The sequence below is a fragment of the Crinia signifera genome, chromosome 1 (assembly GCF_055691185.1).
Source record: "Crinia signifera chromosome 1, ASM5569118v1, whole genome shotgun sequence".
Classification (NCBI taxonomy): Eukaryota; Metazoa; Chordata; class Amphibia; order Anura; family Myobatrachidae; genus Crinia; species Crinia signifera.
The window spans coordinates 218,383,228-218,398,574 of record NC_139217.1 but is presented as its reverse complement, the minus strand read 5'-3'; the positions used below and the strand labels follow the sequence as shown (position 1 = coordinate 218,398,574).

At 46.0% G+C, this 15,347-nt stretch overlaps 1 protein-coding gene across 3 annotated transcripts in view; it reads left to right on the top strand.

Annotated features, from left to right (window-relative positions):
• LOC146068921 (GRAM domain-containing protein 2A-like) overlaps window positions 1-15,347 on the top strand; it is a 291,321-nt gene that overhangs the window by 56,902 nt on the left and 219,072 nt on the right. Inside the window, exon 1 of one of the 3 annotated variants that reach the window (XM_083179268.1) lies at window positions 4,442-4,706. The exons of the other annotated variants lie outside the window; for them this stretch is intronic. Coding sequence (XP_083035394.1) covers window positions 4,657-4,706 — 50 coding nt within the window. The 5' untranslated portion in view covers window positions 4,442-4,656. Of the gene's footprint in view, window positions 1-4,441; window positions 4,707-15,347 lie in introns of those variants that run through there. 3 annotated transcript variants of the gene reach the window in all.

Below are 15,347 nucleotides of genomic sequence, written 5' to 3'. Positions count from 1 at the left end.
GTATACTTCAAAATAATACCGAAGACCTCGAATATAAAAAGCAGTTCTTTATTGGAAGCCCAACGCGTTTCGTCTACACGACTTCATCAGGGGCAAAGGCAAGGCCAAATACGGCCAGAAATCCAGACAAAGGCAATAATGGACAATGTTCCTTTACACGTACAGTTAAAATCAGTGTGGGTGGATACGGAAGTTTAGAGCCAAGGATAAAAATCCAGATATAACTCCTTCAGAGGGCAAGAAGGTGTATATGTAGGTTTTTTCACTTTGATGCACCTTGATAAAGAGGTCGCTTGACCTCGAAACGTTGGTTACATCCGCCTGGTGTGGTTTATTTATTGCGAGTGCCGCCGACCCTGTACCCTGGCAAGAAGGTGTATATGTAGGTTTTTTCACTTTGATGCACCTTGATAAAGAGGTCGCTTGACCTCGAAACGTTGGTTACATCCGCCTGGTGTGGTTTATTTATTGCGAGTGCCGCCGACCCTGTACCCTGGCAAGAAGGTGTATATGTAGGTTTTTTCACTTTGATGCACCTTGATAAAGAGGTCGCTTGACCTCGAAACGTTGGTTACATCCGCCTGGTGTGGTTTATTTATTGCGAGTGCCGCCGACCCTGTACCCTTCTATATATATATATATATATATATATATATATATATATATATATATATATATATATATATATATATATGTTGCCATTTTTTGTGGCAACTGTTGGGGTGCCCCAAGGTCACACCGAGGTGTGCCAAACATATTATCCAGATCCCAATGAAGGGACATAAAGAGCACTTGCCAATATTTTTAAACAACAAGGTTGTTTTTTTATTATTATCGTGAAAAAGGTAAAAAAAAAAAAAAAGCACATACCAAGTGATGCAATAAGTCCAGAAAAATCTCCAACGTTTCGGTCCAATCACTGGGACTTTTGTCAAGGAGTAAGTCAGCCGAGGTTAGGACATCAAAAAGTGGTCAAAGAGAGTCATAATGAAACAGGTGAAAGTATCTGCACATTACATAGTGCACATTATTTTAAACAGCAGATAAGTATATAAAATGTATTACAGCATCAGTTCTCATTCCCACAAAGTGGAAGGTGTACATACTCTACATAAATAGTTACATCAAATTTAGCTAATAAACCGTTACACCAAACTTAGCTAATATAGGACCAACAGAGTGCAACCTATTCAGTAGTCAGGGAGAAGTGTCTTACCTGCAGGTGGGTTAGGTGTGTCTAGTCAATCAGAGTGTGAGTATGTAATGACTGAGCAGGAGGGGTTTTTTATACCCCTATGTGGTATTACCTCACTTCCTGTGCCGTGAACTGTGTGTGATAGGGTAATCCAGAACTACTTACAGAACTACTTCTATACTCACTGAGTATTTCCAGGGGATAAGTAGTCTCCATGTGGCCTTATTCGTCCAATCCATTGTGTACCACCTCTAGTATATAATAAAAATGGCTGTGTAGGTATTTAGAAATAAGGAGGTCTGATGTGTAATATTGCTAAATAAGGCTGCATTAACGAGTGTATATTAGGTTTTATAATGTATGTTCAATAGGGAATGTATCAAATAAAGCTAAAGGAATGTGTTACTAACTATTATATAAGGGGTATATTTCTACCATTTTCTTCAAAGCACACACTACTAGATGGAATATAGGGAATATTAATGTGCTAAAACAATCTAATGTGGTGACTTTATAAAGAGTCTTTAACTGAGTACCACACAGTGTGCGTGGTCACTATATAGGTGGGGGAAATTTCTAAATAATTGGTTGGTGGGATCCTATTCGATCACCACTATTGTGCCTAGGTGGAGTGATATGTGTTCAAGCTGTGTGTGATGTGTATATGTGTCTGTTGGGACAGACTGCGTCCTAGCAGTTTCAATAAAGCTTATCATACTTAGTGTGGTGTGTGTATCCATTGGGACAGAGATGCGTCCCAACCGTATCTAAATACCTAACCAATTATAATGTGTTGTACCATAATGTGTAGTGACTAACTGGGGGTGACCCTCTAAATATCTGTGGGTCACCTAAGATAATGTGATGTATATTGTTGCTTAAGATGGAATGATCTCTATATTATTAGATGGGGTCCCATTCAGTGACTACCCGTGTGTCCTGGAAGTGTAGATAACGTTAGGGGGTGAACTCAATATATTGATTTGTAGGTGTGGGTAACGAGATTGTGTAAATATGTGTATCCTCTAAAAATGAGATGAAAAAAAAAAGGTATCTATATAAAAATATAAATGTAGGGAAGTCTAAGTTTGTTCGGAGCTAATAGAAAGCATCTATTGCCATGATATGATTACATAAGTGTCCAAAAAAATATAATATTAAAGTGTATTGATGTTCTATAATGGCTGATTCTGATGCTGGATGGCTATAAGTTCTACACAGGGGCGTAACTACAACTTCATGGGCCCCATAGCAAAATCCTGAAAGGGCCCCCTCATTGTCACTATAATGCTGCTTGGGGAGGGGTGGGGGGTGTCAGAAAAAAGAGTGGGTAGAGTGAGATAAAGGGTGCCAAGAAAGAAAGAGAGAGAGAGAGAGAGAGAGACAATTGTAGACACGGTAGGGAGAAAGAAAGGGTGTTACAGAGGGAGAGGAGAAAGAGGTGGGTAGACACTATATAGAGGAGAAAGAGACAAGGGGCAGAGATAGAAATAAAGATGTGAGACAGTGGGGGAGTGAGAGAGGGTTGAGATGAAGAGGGGACAGGGGGAAGAGAGCAGGGGGTGAAGGACGGAGAGAACATATAGGTGAAAAAGAAGAAGAGAGAAAAGGGAATGGTGAGCAAGCAAAAAAGAGGACAGAGACTGGGTGGTGGGGAGAGAGAGATTAGGAGAGTGGGGTATGAGGGGGGGGGGATAAGGGGAGGGAGGAAAAGGGAGATGAGAGGGTGTAGAGGGATTACAGGGGAAGGGGGGGAATGAGAGGGGGAGGACAGTGTGGTAAGACTAGAGGGAAGGGGAAGATGATAAGGGGGGGGGGGGGGTATTGGGAATGATGGGATGGGAGGGGAGGAGGGGGAGCAAGGATTTGACTGGCTTCCCCCTGGCAGGTCTGGAAATGCACTCACCAGCTCCTTTATCTGGTGCAGGGCTCCCTTACTCTTCTGTGCTGGGCTGTACCACTTCCCAGTACCGTGGTCCCCTGCTCTCCTCCTTGAATCTGATGCTCGTCTGGGGCACAGTGCTTTACTACTGCTCCCTGGGTGGCGCCGGGATTTCCTGCTCATGGGGAGGTGCGCCCTTAATGATACCCGGGTAGCGCCGGCTCCACGCGCTGCTCCCCAGCATTGCCATACTAACCTTTACCCCTCGCAGCGCCGGGCTCCTCTGCTCCCTGGATGACGCCGGGCTCCTCTGCTTTCTGGATGACGCCAGTCTCCTCTGCTCCCGGGACGACGCCGGGCTCCACTGCTTCCCGGCCGACGCAGGGCTTCAGTGCTCACAGGGCGGAGCCAGGATGTACTGCTTCCTGGCCCTGAGCTCTAATGCTCCGTCCCCGGCGCCTGTGAATGATGAGATGTATTACAAGAGGGCAGCGTGGCAACTGCCCGCGCTGAAATATTACAAAAAGAAAAAGATCAAGGGGGTGCAGGGGATAGCCTGCTGGGGGCCGGGCCCCACCAAGCCCCGGGCCCCATAGCAATTGCATCCCCTGCACCCCCTATAGTTACGCCACTGCTTCAGCACATATGGTTTAATTAGAATCACTAAGGTACTAATTAAGTCTCCTGTGCTCAAGCCTGGATATCACTAAAACCTGCACTGTTAGTGTGCCTTGAGGACCGTGGTTGGGAATGCCTGATATAGCAGTTGGTCAATTTGTATCCGTTAGACCTGGGGGCCAACCCTAGTCCTCGAGAGCTACCAACAGTGCATGTTTTACAGGTCTCCTCACAGAATCACAAGTGAGCGAATTAGCTCCTTCTGTGTATCTTTTAAAATGTGTCAGTGATTGAGTGCAGCAGCTAGGTTGTCTGGAAAATGTGAACTGTTGGTAGCTCTCGAGGGCTAGGGTTGGCTACCACTGCGTTAGACCATTTGTGTCGGTGTTTGGATAGTTTGTTTCCAACACATGGGAAAGTTGCCACCTGGTATCCCTTGAAATGTGTTAGATTATAAGCAGGGCAATATATGATATAATGTATATTTGTAGTTCTACATCTACCCAATAATCGGGGTCTGAGCTCTCACACACAGGAGCCAGTGAGGCTACAACTCCAAGCGTGTTGCTGGATGCCATGTACAGTATATATGTATTGTATGTGTGTCACTCAGGCGTACTTTCACTTGTTTAAGTCAGGTGATGATGACATTCCTGCTGCGGGCCCTTTCCCCGCCCTCAGATACAGGCTCGGCCGTGCTCACCAATGGCTTTCCTATACCCGGCGTGTGTACTGAGTGCGCGCAACTGGTCTACCTCCAGTCGGCGTCAGTGTGGTGTGTGGAGGCGTGACTACTGCCGGTATGAGCTGAGAGGGAGTGATAGGCAGCCTGGCCGCTTTCTGTCACTCACTCATATGGGACAGCAGCAGAGAGTGACATCCTGAGTGGGAATAATGTTACGGGGACTACGCTTGCTCACACTGTCCGACTACATGGCCTGCAACTTCTGATGTGTTAACCATGAAGCTAATCGGCAGAGCTGGGCGAGAGAGTGCCACGTTGCCGCTCAGGTAGGGTGCTAGCCGTAGAAAGGCTGCTCTGACACGGGGGAGAGAGTGAGGCAGTAGGATCATTCTGTCACGGGGACGGAGCACTGTCTTGGGCTTGTGTGTGCAGCGCATCGTGGAAGCTCCGTGGATCTGCTGTACATCGTGCTGGGCAGTGGGCACTGCTCACCTCACAGAGCCCACTGTAGCCTCAGACAGGGGACAGAGGAACTGCAGAACGAGCTGAAGTTGGTGCCCCACATTTTTTTTCTAAAAAGGATAATACGTGCAGATGCCATTGTATATATATTCGGGATTTTCGGGTATGGGTAAAATCCGGACCAGGACAAAACCCCTGGACCGCCGGACCCGACATCAAAATCTGCAGTCCGGAGCTTGTCCGGGGGGTGTCTGTGACACCTGTTACCAGGGAGTGGAGAAGGGGGAGAATAAAGCCTCCCTGTATAGTACGGGCATGTAGCAAATAACGGACGGTCCGGACAACACGGTGTGACTGTGATCTCCCATTCCCCATGTCCCTGGTGATAGCTATCACAGGGAATCCCCCGGACAAGACACCCCCTGAACGGGACACCCCCGGACCAGACACTACATGCTCCGGACTGCAGATTTTGATGTCCGGGTCCGGTTTTTACATAGTCCCGGGACGTTCATCTTGCAATGAAAACAAGAGGAGGCGCTCGCCCCAAACAATCTGTGTTCTTTAAATCAAGCGTGCAGACAATATTCTGACTCTGTACCATGCACAATTGATTTGAATAACACGCCATTGGCGTAAGTTTGTCCTAGTAGAGGCAAGATAAATATTGTTGTCCCCAAGGTGTTTCATTCATTTTGTGCTGGATTTTTATTTTACGTTTTTTATAGGTTTGTAGAAGTCATTACTTTATGCAATCCAATTTGATAAGTGCGCTTGATCTTACAATACAGTTCCACCCGTTTTAACATGTATTGAAGCCCCTGGAGTGCCATTATTTCTTGGACATTGTGCATTAACTTTCTGTTTTGGGCACAGAGGCAAGCTATCAGTGAGTTTTTTTCTGAGTGCCGGCTGAGTTCGATATCTATCTATCTATCTATCTATCTATCTATCTATCTATCTGTCTCCAGTCCTCCAGCGCTACCAACAGTTCATAATTTTCTAGGTCACCTAGCTGGGGCACAGGTGCATTCATTACTCACTGACACATTATAAATGATCCACAGGTGGCGCTAATTACTTCACTTATGATTCTGTGAGGAAACCTGGAAAACATTAACTTTTGGTAGCTCTCAAGGACTGGAGTTGGCTACCCCTGATCTATATACATACTTGCCTACCTGACCCTCTCCATGCGGGAGAAAATGCTCTGTTCCTGGACTTCCCTGGTAATGTATGATTGCCATCACCTGTGGTGAAACAGCTTTAAGGTGCCCATACACTAGTAAGATTTATCTTCAGATCTGGCTGGTTGGAACAAAAACATGGTTATGGATGAGTGACAGTTTGTCAGTTTTCCAGCATTTCCAAGCAAATGGTCAACTGTCATGTGCTCTCATCCATAACCAGGTTTTTGTTCCAACCAGCCAGATCTGAAGATAAATCTGCGTGTGTATGGCCACCTTTACCTAGCTCCCCACAGCTGATGGCAATCGTACATTACCAGGGAAGTCCAGAAACAGAGCATTTTCTCCCGCATGGAGAGGGTCAGGTAGGCAAGTATGTCTATATATACCGAACAATGAAAAACCGCACACTGGGGATTATTCTGGTACACTCGCAAAGGCACAATCACTCTCTGATAGACAAAACCAAATGCACAGTAGGTGGGGCTGATGTAACATGTGCAGAGAGAGTTAGATTTGGGTGGGGTTTGTACTTCATACTGATATCTATATTGCAGTGTAAAAATAAAGCAGCCAGTATTTACCCTGCAACGAAACAATAAAACACCAAAATCTAACTCTCTCTGCACATGTTACATCAACCCCACCTGCAGTACACATGGTTTTGTCCATTATAGAGTGATTGTGCCTTTGTGAGTGAACCAGAATAATCCCCACTGTTCCCTTTAATAATCTTGGGTGCTGCAATCACATATAAACAAAATCTACTTCATTTTATATATTTGGGGGGGGGGGGGGGGGCTAGGGGTGGCGTGGAAAAATTCTGATACTCTAGGGTGCTGTGATTCAAAAAAGATTGGGAACCCCTGCAATATGCAGTGTCTTTTCTGTCTACATTAGGTAAGAAACACTATAGATAAAATTATATTGTATTAATGACATCTGAACTTACACATGAGCAACAAAACCAACCAGACTAGAGACCATGATACTAAAGCTGCACAAAATATTCTGATAAAAAGACATTAATCACATTCTTTAAACACCATCTGTATAACATTGTAGTTTTTTTTTCTCAATCAATTTTTATTGAAGAAGAATACAGAACATCTTTAAAATATTACAAAGCGATGTACTTTCAGAGGAACAGCAATAAAGGATAATTACACAAATTGTATGTAATATTTCAGATATACAATTATGAGGTTATAATTATCAGACAAGCATTGGTATATCAAGGTACTCTCCTCTTACTAAACAAAGAAAGATGTACAATTTTAAAAAGAAAAAAGTAGAAAGTATAATAGTGAGAGCGGGTATATAAAGAAAAGTTAGAAATAAGAAGAAAAAGAAAGGAGGGGGGGGGGGGAGAGGGGGAAGGGTAATCTGGGGAGGGGAGAATGGGGAGGGGGGGGGGTTCCAGAGACTTCTACACTATGGGGATCTGTTCATGGGAAACATGGCGGGAGTGATCTGGGGATTCTTTAAAAGTAAGCCAGCTTAACCACGTAGTGGTAAAGCTCTGGGTGGAGTCCTTTAAGAAGGAAGTCAGGTCCTCCATAGACATATATAAGTCTATTCTTCGAAACCAGTGTGATAGGGGAGGGGGGGTTGGTGATCTCCAGTGGCAAGGTATTACCGCCCTGGCTGCATTCATCAAGTGCCTAAGCAAAGATTTCTTAAATCGGGAGATAGGCATATCCATGGGATTTAATAGCCAAAATTCGGGGCTGAAGGGCAGGGAAGAATTGGTGATTTTTTCAGAGATATTATGAACCTGACGCCAGTATCCTTGAATCTCAGTACACGACCACCAAATGTGTAGAGGTGTACCTGATGATTGACCACATCTCCAGCAGAGATCTGGTAAAGAGTTGTTTAGTTTATGTAATATAGATGGACATCTATACCAGCGGGACAGTATCTTATACTGGGTCTCCAGTGTCTGGACCGACGATGAGGAAGCAAAGGTATATTTAAATATCTGCGTCCATTGCTTTTCCGATAAATCTTTTTCCAACTCCTTTTGCCAAGCCTTAGTGTAACCAGGTACCAGATCTGGTAGATTACTTAGGCATATTTGATAAAATGTAGAGATCAGATGTTTTGGAGGCTCTTGGGAGAGGAAAAGTAATTCAAAAGGGGTTGGTTCCCAACTTTTATTCCTCTTGGGAAGCGAGGCTACGTAGTGTCTGATTTGCAGATAAAACCAGAAAAGACCCGGCGGGAAGCCAGCTCAGCGGAGGTCTTCAAAGGAGCGCAAGCCAGAGCGGTCCACTAGTTGACCCAGATAAGATACATCTATTGAGAAGAGACTAGAGAGATTCCGTAGGTTGAAGCCAGGGGTGAATTCAGGATTATTAATTAACGGGGTGAGGAGTGTCGTGCCAGAGTCAAAATAATGGAGATGTGCCTGCTCCAACACAAAAGTGTCGGGGACAAGGTTGGATGTTGAATCCGGGGGATCTTCCGGAGCCAGGGAATGACTCGGGGAGATACACCGGTTGCATGGCCCTCAATGGCAGGCCATTGTTTAGCTTGCACGGGCCTAGACATTTCCACAATCCTGGTGATGTGAACCGAGTGGTAATAGCTTAGGAAGTGGGGAAGTTGCAGACCTCCCCTATCACGATTTTGAACTAGGACCTTTTGGGATATCCTAGGCCTACGGTTCTGCCAAACAAATTTACCTACAATGCTTTGTAATTCTTTAAAGAAGGAGGAGGGTATTGCGATTGGAAGGGCTTGGAGTAAGTATAAAATCTTGGGTAGGAAGGTCATTTTTATCGTGTTAATTCTACCTAACCAGGATAGTTTAAGTTTGGACCACTTCAAAATGGTGGTTTTTAAACCGGCAAGTAAAGGTACAAAGTTAAGTCGGAAAAGGTTAGCGCCGTCCCCAGACAACAAGACCCCCTAAATATTTGATGTGTGTTGGATGCCAGTGGAAAGGGTACGCCCTTTTAAGTGCTTCTACTTGATCATTTGGAGCAGAGATATTCAAGGCGACAGATTTGGCAAAATTAATTTTAAAGTTAGATAGGTGAGCAAATTTCTCAAATTCCAGCATTAAAGAAGGCAGAGATGTAGTGGGGCTAGAAATAGTTGCCAATAAATCATCTGCGTATAAAGCTAGTTTGTGTTCATTTCTGCCAACTTCAATACCGTTGATATTTTTGTTCATTCATATCGCACGCGCCAGAGCCTCCATACATAGTACAAAGATTAGAGGCGATAGGGGGCAGCCCTGGCGAGTGCCATTCTGAATAAGAAACGGATTGGAAAGAGCCCCATTAACCCGAATACGGGCAGAGGGAGTGCTGTACAATGCTAGAATACGATGTAAACATCTCGGGCCTAGACCTATATGTCCATAAAGGTCCAATTTATCCTATCAAAGGCCTTCTCTGCGTCAGTGGACAAGAGGACCACGTGCGCTCCACCTAGCCTAGCAAAGTGGATCAAGTCAATCACTTTAGTTGTGTTGTCTTTTGCTTCCCTGCCGGTGACAAAGCCCACCTGGTCCCCATGAACCAACTCAGGGAGAAGGGATCCTAGTCTTAGGGCGAGAAGTTTGTCAAATAGTTTCAGATCCGTGTTCAATAGGGAGATAGGCCTATAGCTTGAGCATTGTGCCGGATCTTTCCCGTCTTTCGGAATTATAGAGATATGAGCCTCAAGACTCTGGGGGGAGAAGGCCTTCTCTTTGGAGATAGCATTACATGCCTTTAAAAAGAGGGGCATAAGTGTCGAACGAAAAGCCTTATAATAGGTTATCGTGAACCCATCAGGGCCTGGGCTCTTTCCCGAAGGGGTATTCGAAAGGGCTTGCTCTAGTTCCTCTATAGTGAAGGGTCGTTCAAGGGCTGCTATATCGGTTTCTGAGAGTAGTGGGAACTGAACCGATTTTAAATAGTCATTGATTTCTTGTTTGAGTGCGAGTTTATCTGATGTAGTGGGATCTCCCCTCAAATTATAAAGTTGAGTGTAATATGTCTCGAAGGCACGTGCAATTTGAGTAAAGGTATGTACTTTTTTCCCGTCAGTGTCTATAATATTCCGGACGTAGTTTTCTGTCCTTTGGGCTCTTAAAGCTCTAGCCAGCATCGCACTAGGTTTATTCCCCCAAAGGTAATATTTGTGTCTACATTTACGTAACTCAAGTTTGGTCCTGTCATGCATTAGTTGGTTAAGTGACGATCTAGCCTCCGTTAACTCTTTTAACGTGTCTGGTGAGAGTGTGGATTTATGGGATGTTTCTAAGGCTTTAATTTGTTCGAGTAATTTCCTCTTCCCCGCCTCCCTCTCTTTTTTCATTAAGGACCCCATCTGAATGCACTTCCCTCTAAGTACACACTTATGCGCCTCCCATACCGTTATTGGAGAAGTTGAGTCATTATCATTATGGGTTTTATATTCTGCTATTGCAGTAGCTAAGTCTTTCTTAAACCTAGGATCGGATAGGAGGAGTTCATTAAATCTCCAGGTCCATGGGCGCGGGGAGGAGGAGGGGGCCGTCACAGTTATATAGACAGGGGCATGGTCAGACCATGTAATCTGCCCAATGTCGCCGTGTGTGAAGTGCTGCAAAAACTGATGGTCTTCTAAAAAGTAATCTAGTCGGGAGTATACGGAATGAGGGGGCGAGAAAAAGGTGTAGTCTTTCACTGAAGGGTTAAGGATACGCCACACGTCTACCAGTTGATGGTCATGTAAAAGTTGCCTAATTTTACGATGGTCACGGATACGGGGGGAACTTGGGATTGGATTGCAATCCAGTAGTGGATCTAACGACCAGTTAAAGTCCCCGCCTACCACGAGGCAACCTTCCCTGAGTGGCTCAGTAAGGCGTAGAATCCTATTAAAAAATTGTCTTTGTTTAGTGTTTGGAAAGTAGACATTCACAAACGTATACTTCTGCGAGGAAATTGTGCATTTTAATATTTGACAACGCCCTTCTACAAGGGTATGATGTGAAATATCTGAAGGATGTAATCTGCGGGAAAGTAATAAGGCGACACCCAGAGTCTTCCCCGATGAGTTGTTACTAGAATATACTAAGGGGTAATGATGACTGCTCAATCTAGGAGCAGCTCCTTGTTTAAAATGGGTTTCTTGTATGAAGGCCACGTCGATCTTTTTGGACTTCAGTTCCCTGGCCAGGTTGGACCTTTTCTCAGGGATGTTTAGTCCCTTTACATTTAGGGAGCAGAGATTAAGTGTTGTTGTATTTGGTGAGGACATGTCTAAACTGTCTTGGGCATACCTATAAATATCGTTTCCATGACAGGATTGATCATATACGGGTAAGGAGGTCTCTGGACATAAGAGGTGGGAGAGAGAGGGGGGAAGAACAGAGAGAAAACACATACTGAGATACAGAAAACTATAAACTGTCAACATAAGAAATGTGAAACCACTGTTGGAGTTTGCGGTGCTACCACGGAGCATCGCAGTCCAAAGGAAGTGTGTTTCACCCTAACTGGGGTCGGTGTCTACAGTCCCCACCGGGCATATGGTGAGGGTGGGGTGAGCACATAACTAGTAAATTGTCAAGTCAATAGTTCTATAACATTTAGTAACCATGTAGTACGTTAAACGAGTACTGTCTCAATCCAGTGATCATGTATGCTCTCATAAAGGAGGGTCCCCTCTCACTAATTATGACCTGTCAACTGCCTCGTCTAGGCCTATAGTGACCTACCACAAGGGATATGGTGTAAACTGAAGGAGAGAGTGCAGGTAGTCCTAGTGGAATGGAGGGCAGAGGCCTTTAGGGATGAGGAAAATAACCAATACACTATACTATAGTATTAGAATGGGGGGGGGGGGGGAGTGGTAGTTGGCCTTATAATCAGGATCACCGGGGGCAAACTTTGTATCGTCTTAACTCGAGAGAGTAACATAAGACCTCTCTTTGAACATTCTCGGCAGTCTAGGGGTTGTAAAAAGCTGAGAACTAATCTAGACCACTTAACAATAACAAAACATAAGAAAGGGCTAAAGCATTAATTCTCACAAACCCTCCTTTGTATCAACTGGTAATCAGTTCCCTGGGGGAGAGTCCATATCAGGTCACGGCATCAGGTTGATCCTGTCGAGAGGATGAGGCAGGACAGGCAGCTTTACCTACCATCTGCCAACGGGAGTGGCTGGTCGGAGGGCACGGAGGGTCTAGACGGTTAGTCAGGTGTACCCAGTCGGCAAGATGTGGTCTAGAAATGTCCAGAGCCCTGCAAAACGAGTCCAGGTCTTCCGGGGTCTGTAGGGTCACCAGTTTGCCTTCATGTGACGCTTGGATACTTAATGGAAAACCCCAACGGAATCTGAGGGTTAGTAGGGTTAGGTTGACTGTTGCCCGAACGCTTGGGCACCGGCGTTTGCAGGCCTTTCTTGGTCCTCCCCATAAGTTAACTGGACAGAGACAGATGGCGGGTGGTTCCGCCGTTTCGGTATTTTAGTAACACATCACAAGGTAGTAATTTAGGTATGTCCGGTGAGTGACCAGCGATCACACCTCCCCATACATGTGGGTGGTTAGGGGGTCATGGCCTGCGGTCTGCTGTTATCATTATCTCATTGTTACTTAGATGTCTCGCCAAGGGTGTGCTTAAGGGCCATCTGTTACATCGACTTCTGGAAGTGTGGCTTCCTGAGAATGAGACTTTGGGGTCAGAAGTCTGTTAAAAGGCAGCGTCACTCCCAGCAAAAGTTGTATATAGCAGTCCTGTGAGGCTAGGCTGATATGTAAGATGGTTTAGGCATAAAGTATAAATATATGCTATGAGGGTGTGGTAATTCTTTTCCGCCACTAGATGGCTCCCTGGGACCACAAAAGGGGTAGACAGAGGTATGGGCTCTGAGAAAGAACAGCCAAGGTAATGGAGATCTGTTGAACTGTTCAGAGGAGCAGCAGTCTGTGCACAGTCTGTCCTCTTCCTAATCCTCCTTCAGAGTAACCCCCTGTAGTGCGTTTTGGTCCCTCTATTAGAAACTCTCAGATAGTGGCTGTCAGATTTGCACAGCTCTGGTCTGGGGTTTGCCGCAGGGGAGAAAAGAAGAATGGTGTCTCTGTCTCAACTACAGGGCAGTCGGGCATCCAGGGGCCCCAGGCGGTGTCCTCTATGGCACCGGGTGACCACCCGTGTCCCCCCGAATCCACCCTGCAGCGGCTAGTTTGTCTGTGTGTCCCGCGGCTCTCCCCCACCCAGCCGCTCACCTCAGCCGCCTGTCACGCTGTGGATCGCGGCACACAGCGGGCGTCCGGGTCTGTCGCCGGCAGTAGCAGGGCCCGACAGGAGTGGGCACTCTCACCTCCTCTGCTGTCCGGGTAGGTGGTTTAGTAGTCCGCGCCGGCGTCCCCTCGAAATCCGCGCCGCGTCCGCGCCACTTTAGTCCCCGGTCTCTGGTCGTCTGCTAGGCCGCAACCTGCATGCGCACTGAAAAGTGCACCCCGGCTCCGCAGCCAGCGGCAGACACGGTCGGGGCAATGCCGGAGGGGTGTGCAGGTCAGGCAGGGAGCAGGAATGGGGCACAGGACCCAGGATATGTCCTGAATGTTTTATAAAGTGCAGGAGCTGCCACGATGTGCGTGCATCCACTATGTCCGCCAGGCCACGCCCCCATAACATTGTAGTTTGAGTCCTAGGACTAAAGACCATAATTTCTGTAGGTCTAATGTTGGGCATGCACTGAAGCGATTCCTGTGGCCACTGATATAATGCAGTTCACTATATGTGCGATGCCGCGGGAGAAAGTTATAGGGCATATTGATCAATGACGTCACCTGCCCCCCCATTACATACCTGTAGTCGTTGATGAGATTGTCTGAGTGAGCTGCATGTTCAGATGACAGAGGGCGCTTGCAAGGGTGCCCCAGGTTGGGGGTCCAGAACCAATTAAAATTATTTATGGCCAATGAATTAGGCAAAATCAGTGCTTGTGGTTTCCAATTATACAATATGTGGGTAAACAGAAGTGAATCATGTTCCTCACCATATAACTGGACCTAAGGATGAGATTGAATCACAACTTATTTCATGTAGAGATGTGTGGCGGCCACTTTTTCGGGTTTTGGTTTTGGATCTGGATCTCCCTTCGTGTTTTGGATCTGGATTGGTTTTGGCAAAACCACCCTTGTGGGTTTTGGTTTTGGATCTTGATTTTTATGAAAAAATGCTAAAAATGGCTAAAATAACAGAATTTGGGCCTTTTTTTGCCCCTAAAGTATTATTAACCTCAATAACATTAGTTTCCACTCATTTCTAGTCAATTTTGATCACTTCACAGCTTACAAAATTGTTTTCATTTACTGTAGTTGGGCCAAAAGGGTATACCGAGGTAGCTGGATGACTAAGCTAAGCGACAGCAGTCGGCATCACATACATGTGGACCTTACACTTCCAACCTGGCAGAGCGGCACTGCAGGGGCAGACAGGGTGGCAGTTTAATAAACTATCCCAAAAAAGAGAACTGCTCCAAACAGCAAATACAAAGAGGTATCGGCCTTGTCATGACTGGTGGTAGCAGCTTCAGCACTCCCACTATTTCCTCCTCCATCATCCTCCAAAAATGTGTTTTTATTTTATTTATTACTTTTATTTATTTTTCTTACTTTACACTGGACACAGCCCCTTGGACACTGGACACAGCCCCTTGGACACTGGACACAGCCCCTTGGACACTGGACACAGCCCCTTGGACACTGGACACAGCCCCTTGGACACTGGACACAGCCCCTTGGACACTGGACACAGCCCCTTGGACACTGGACACAGCCCCTTGGACACTGAACACAGCCTGTCACCCTGGTCACAGCCCCTGGACAATGGACACAGCCTCTGGACACAGCTCCTGTACACTGGACACAGCCGTCACACTGGACACAGCCCCTGGACAATGGACACAGCCGTCACACTGGACACAGCCTCTGGACACCGCCCCTGGACACAGCTCCTGTACACTGGACAATGGATATATGTCACGCTGGACACTGGATATATGCCGTCACACAATGGTTAGATGTCACACTGGCCACTGGATATATGTCGTCACACTGGACACAGGATATATGTCGTCACACTGGACACAGGATATATGTCGTCACACTGGACACAGGATATATGTCGTCACACTGGACACAGGATATATGTCGTCACACTGGACACAGGATATATGTCGTCACACTGGACACAGGATATATGTCGTCACACTGGACACAGGATATATGTCGTCACACTGGACACAGGATATATGTCGTCACACTGGACACTGGATATATGTCGTCAGTCGTCACACAGGACAGGACACAGGATATAT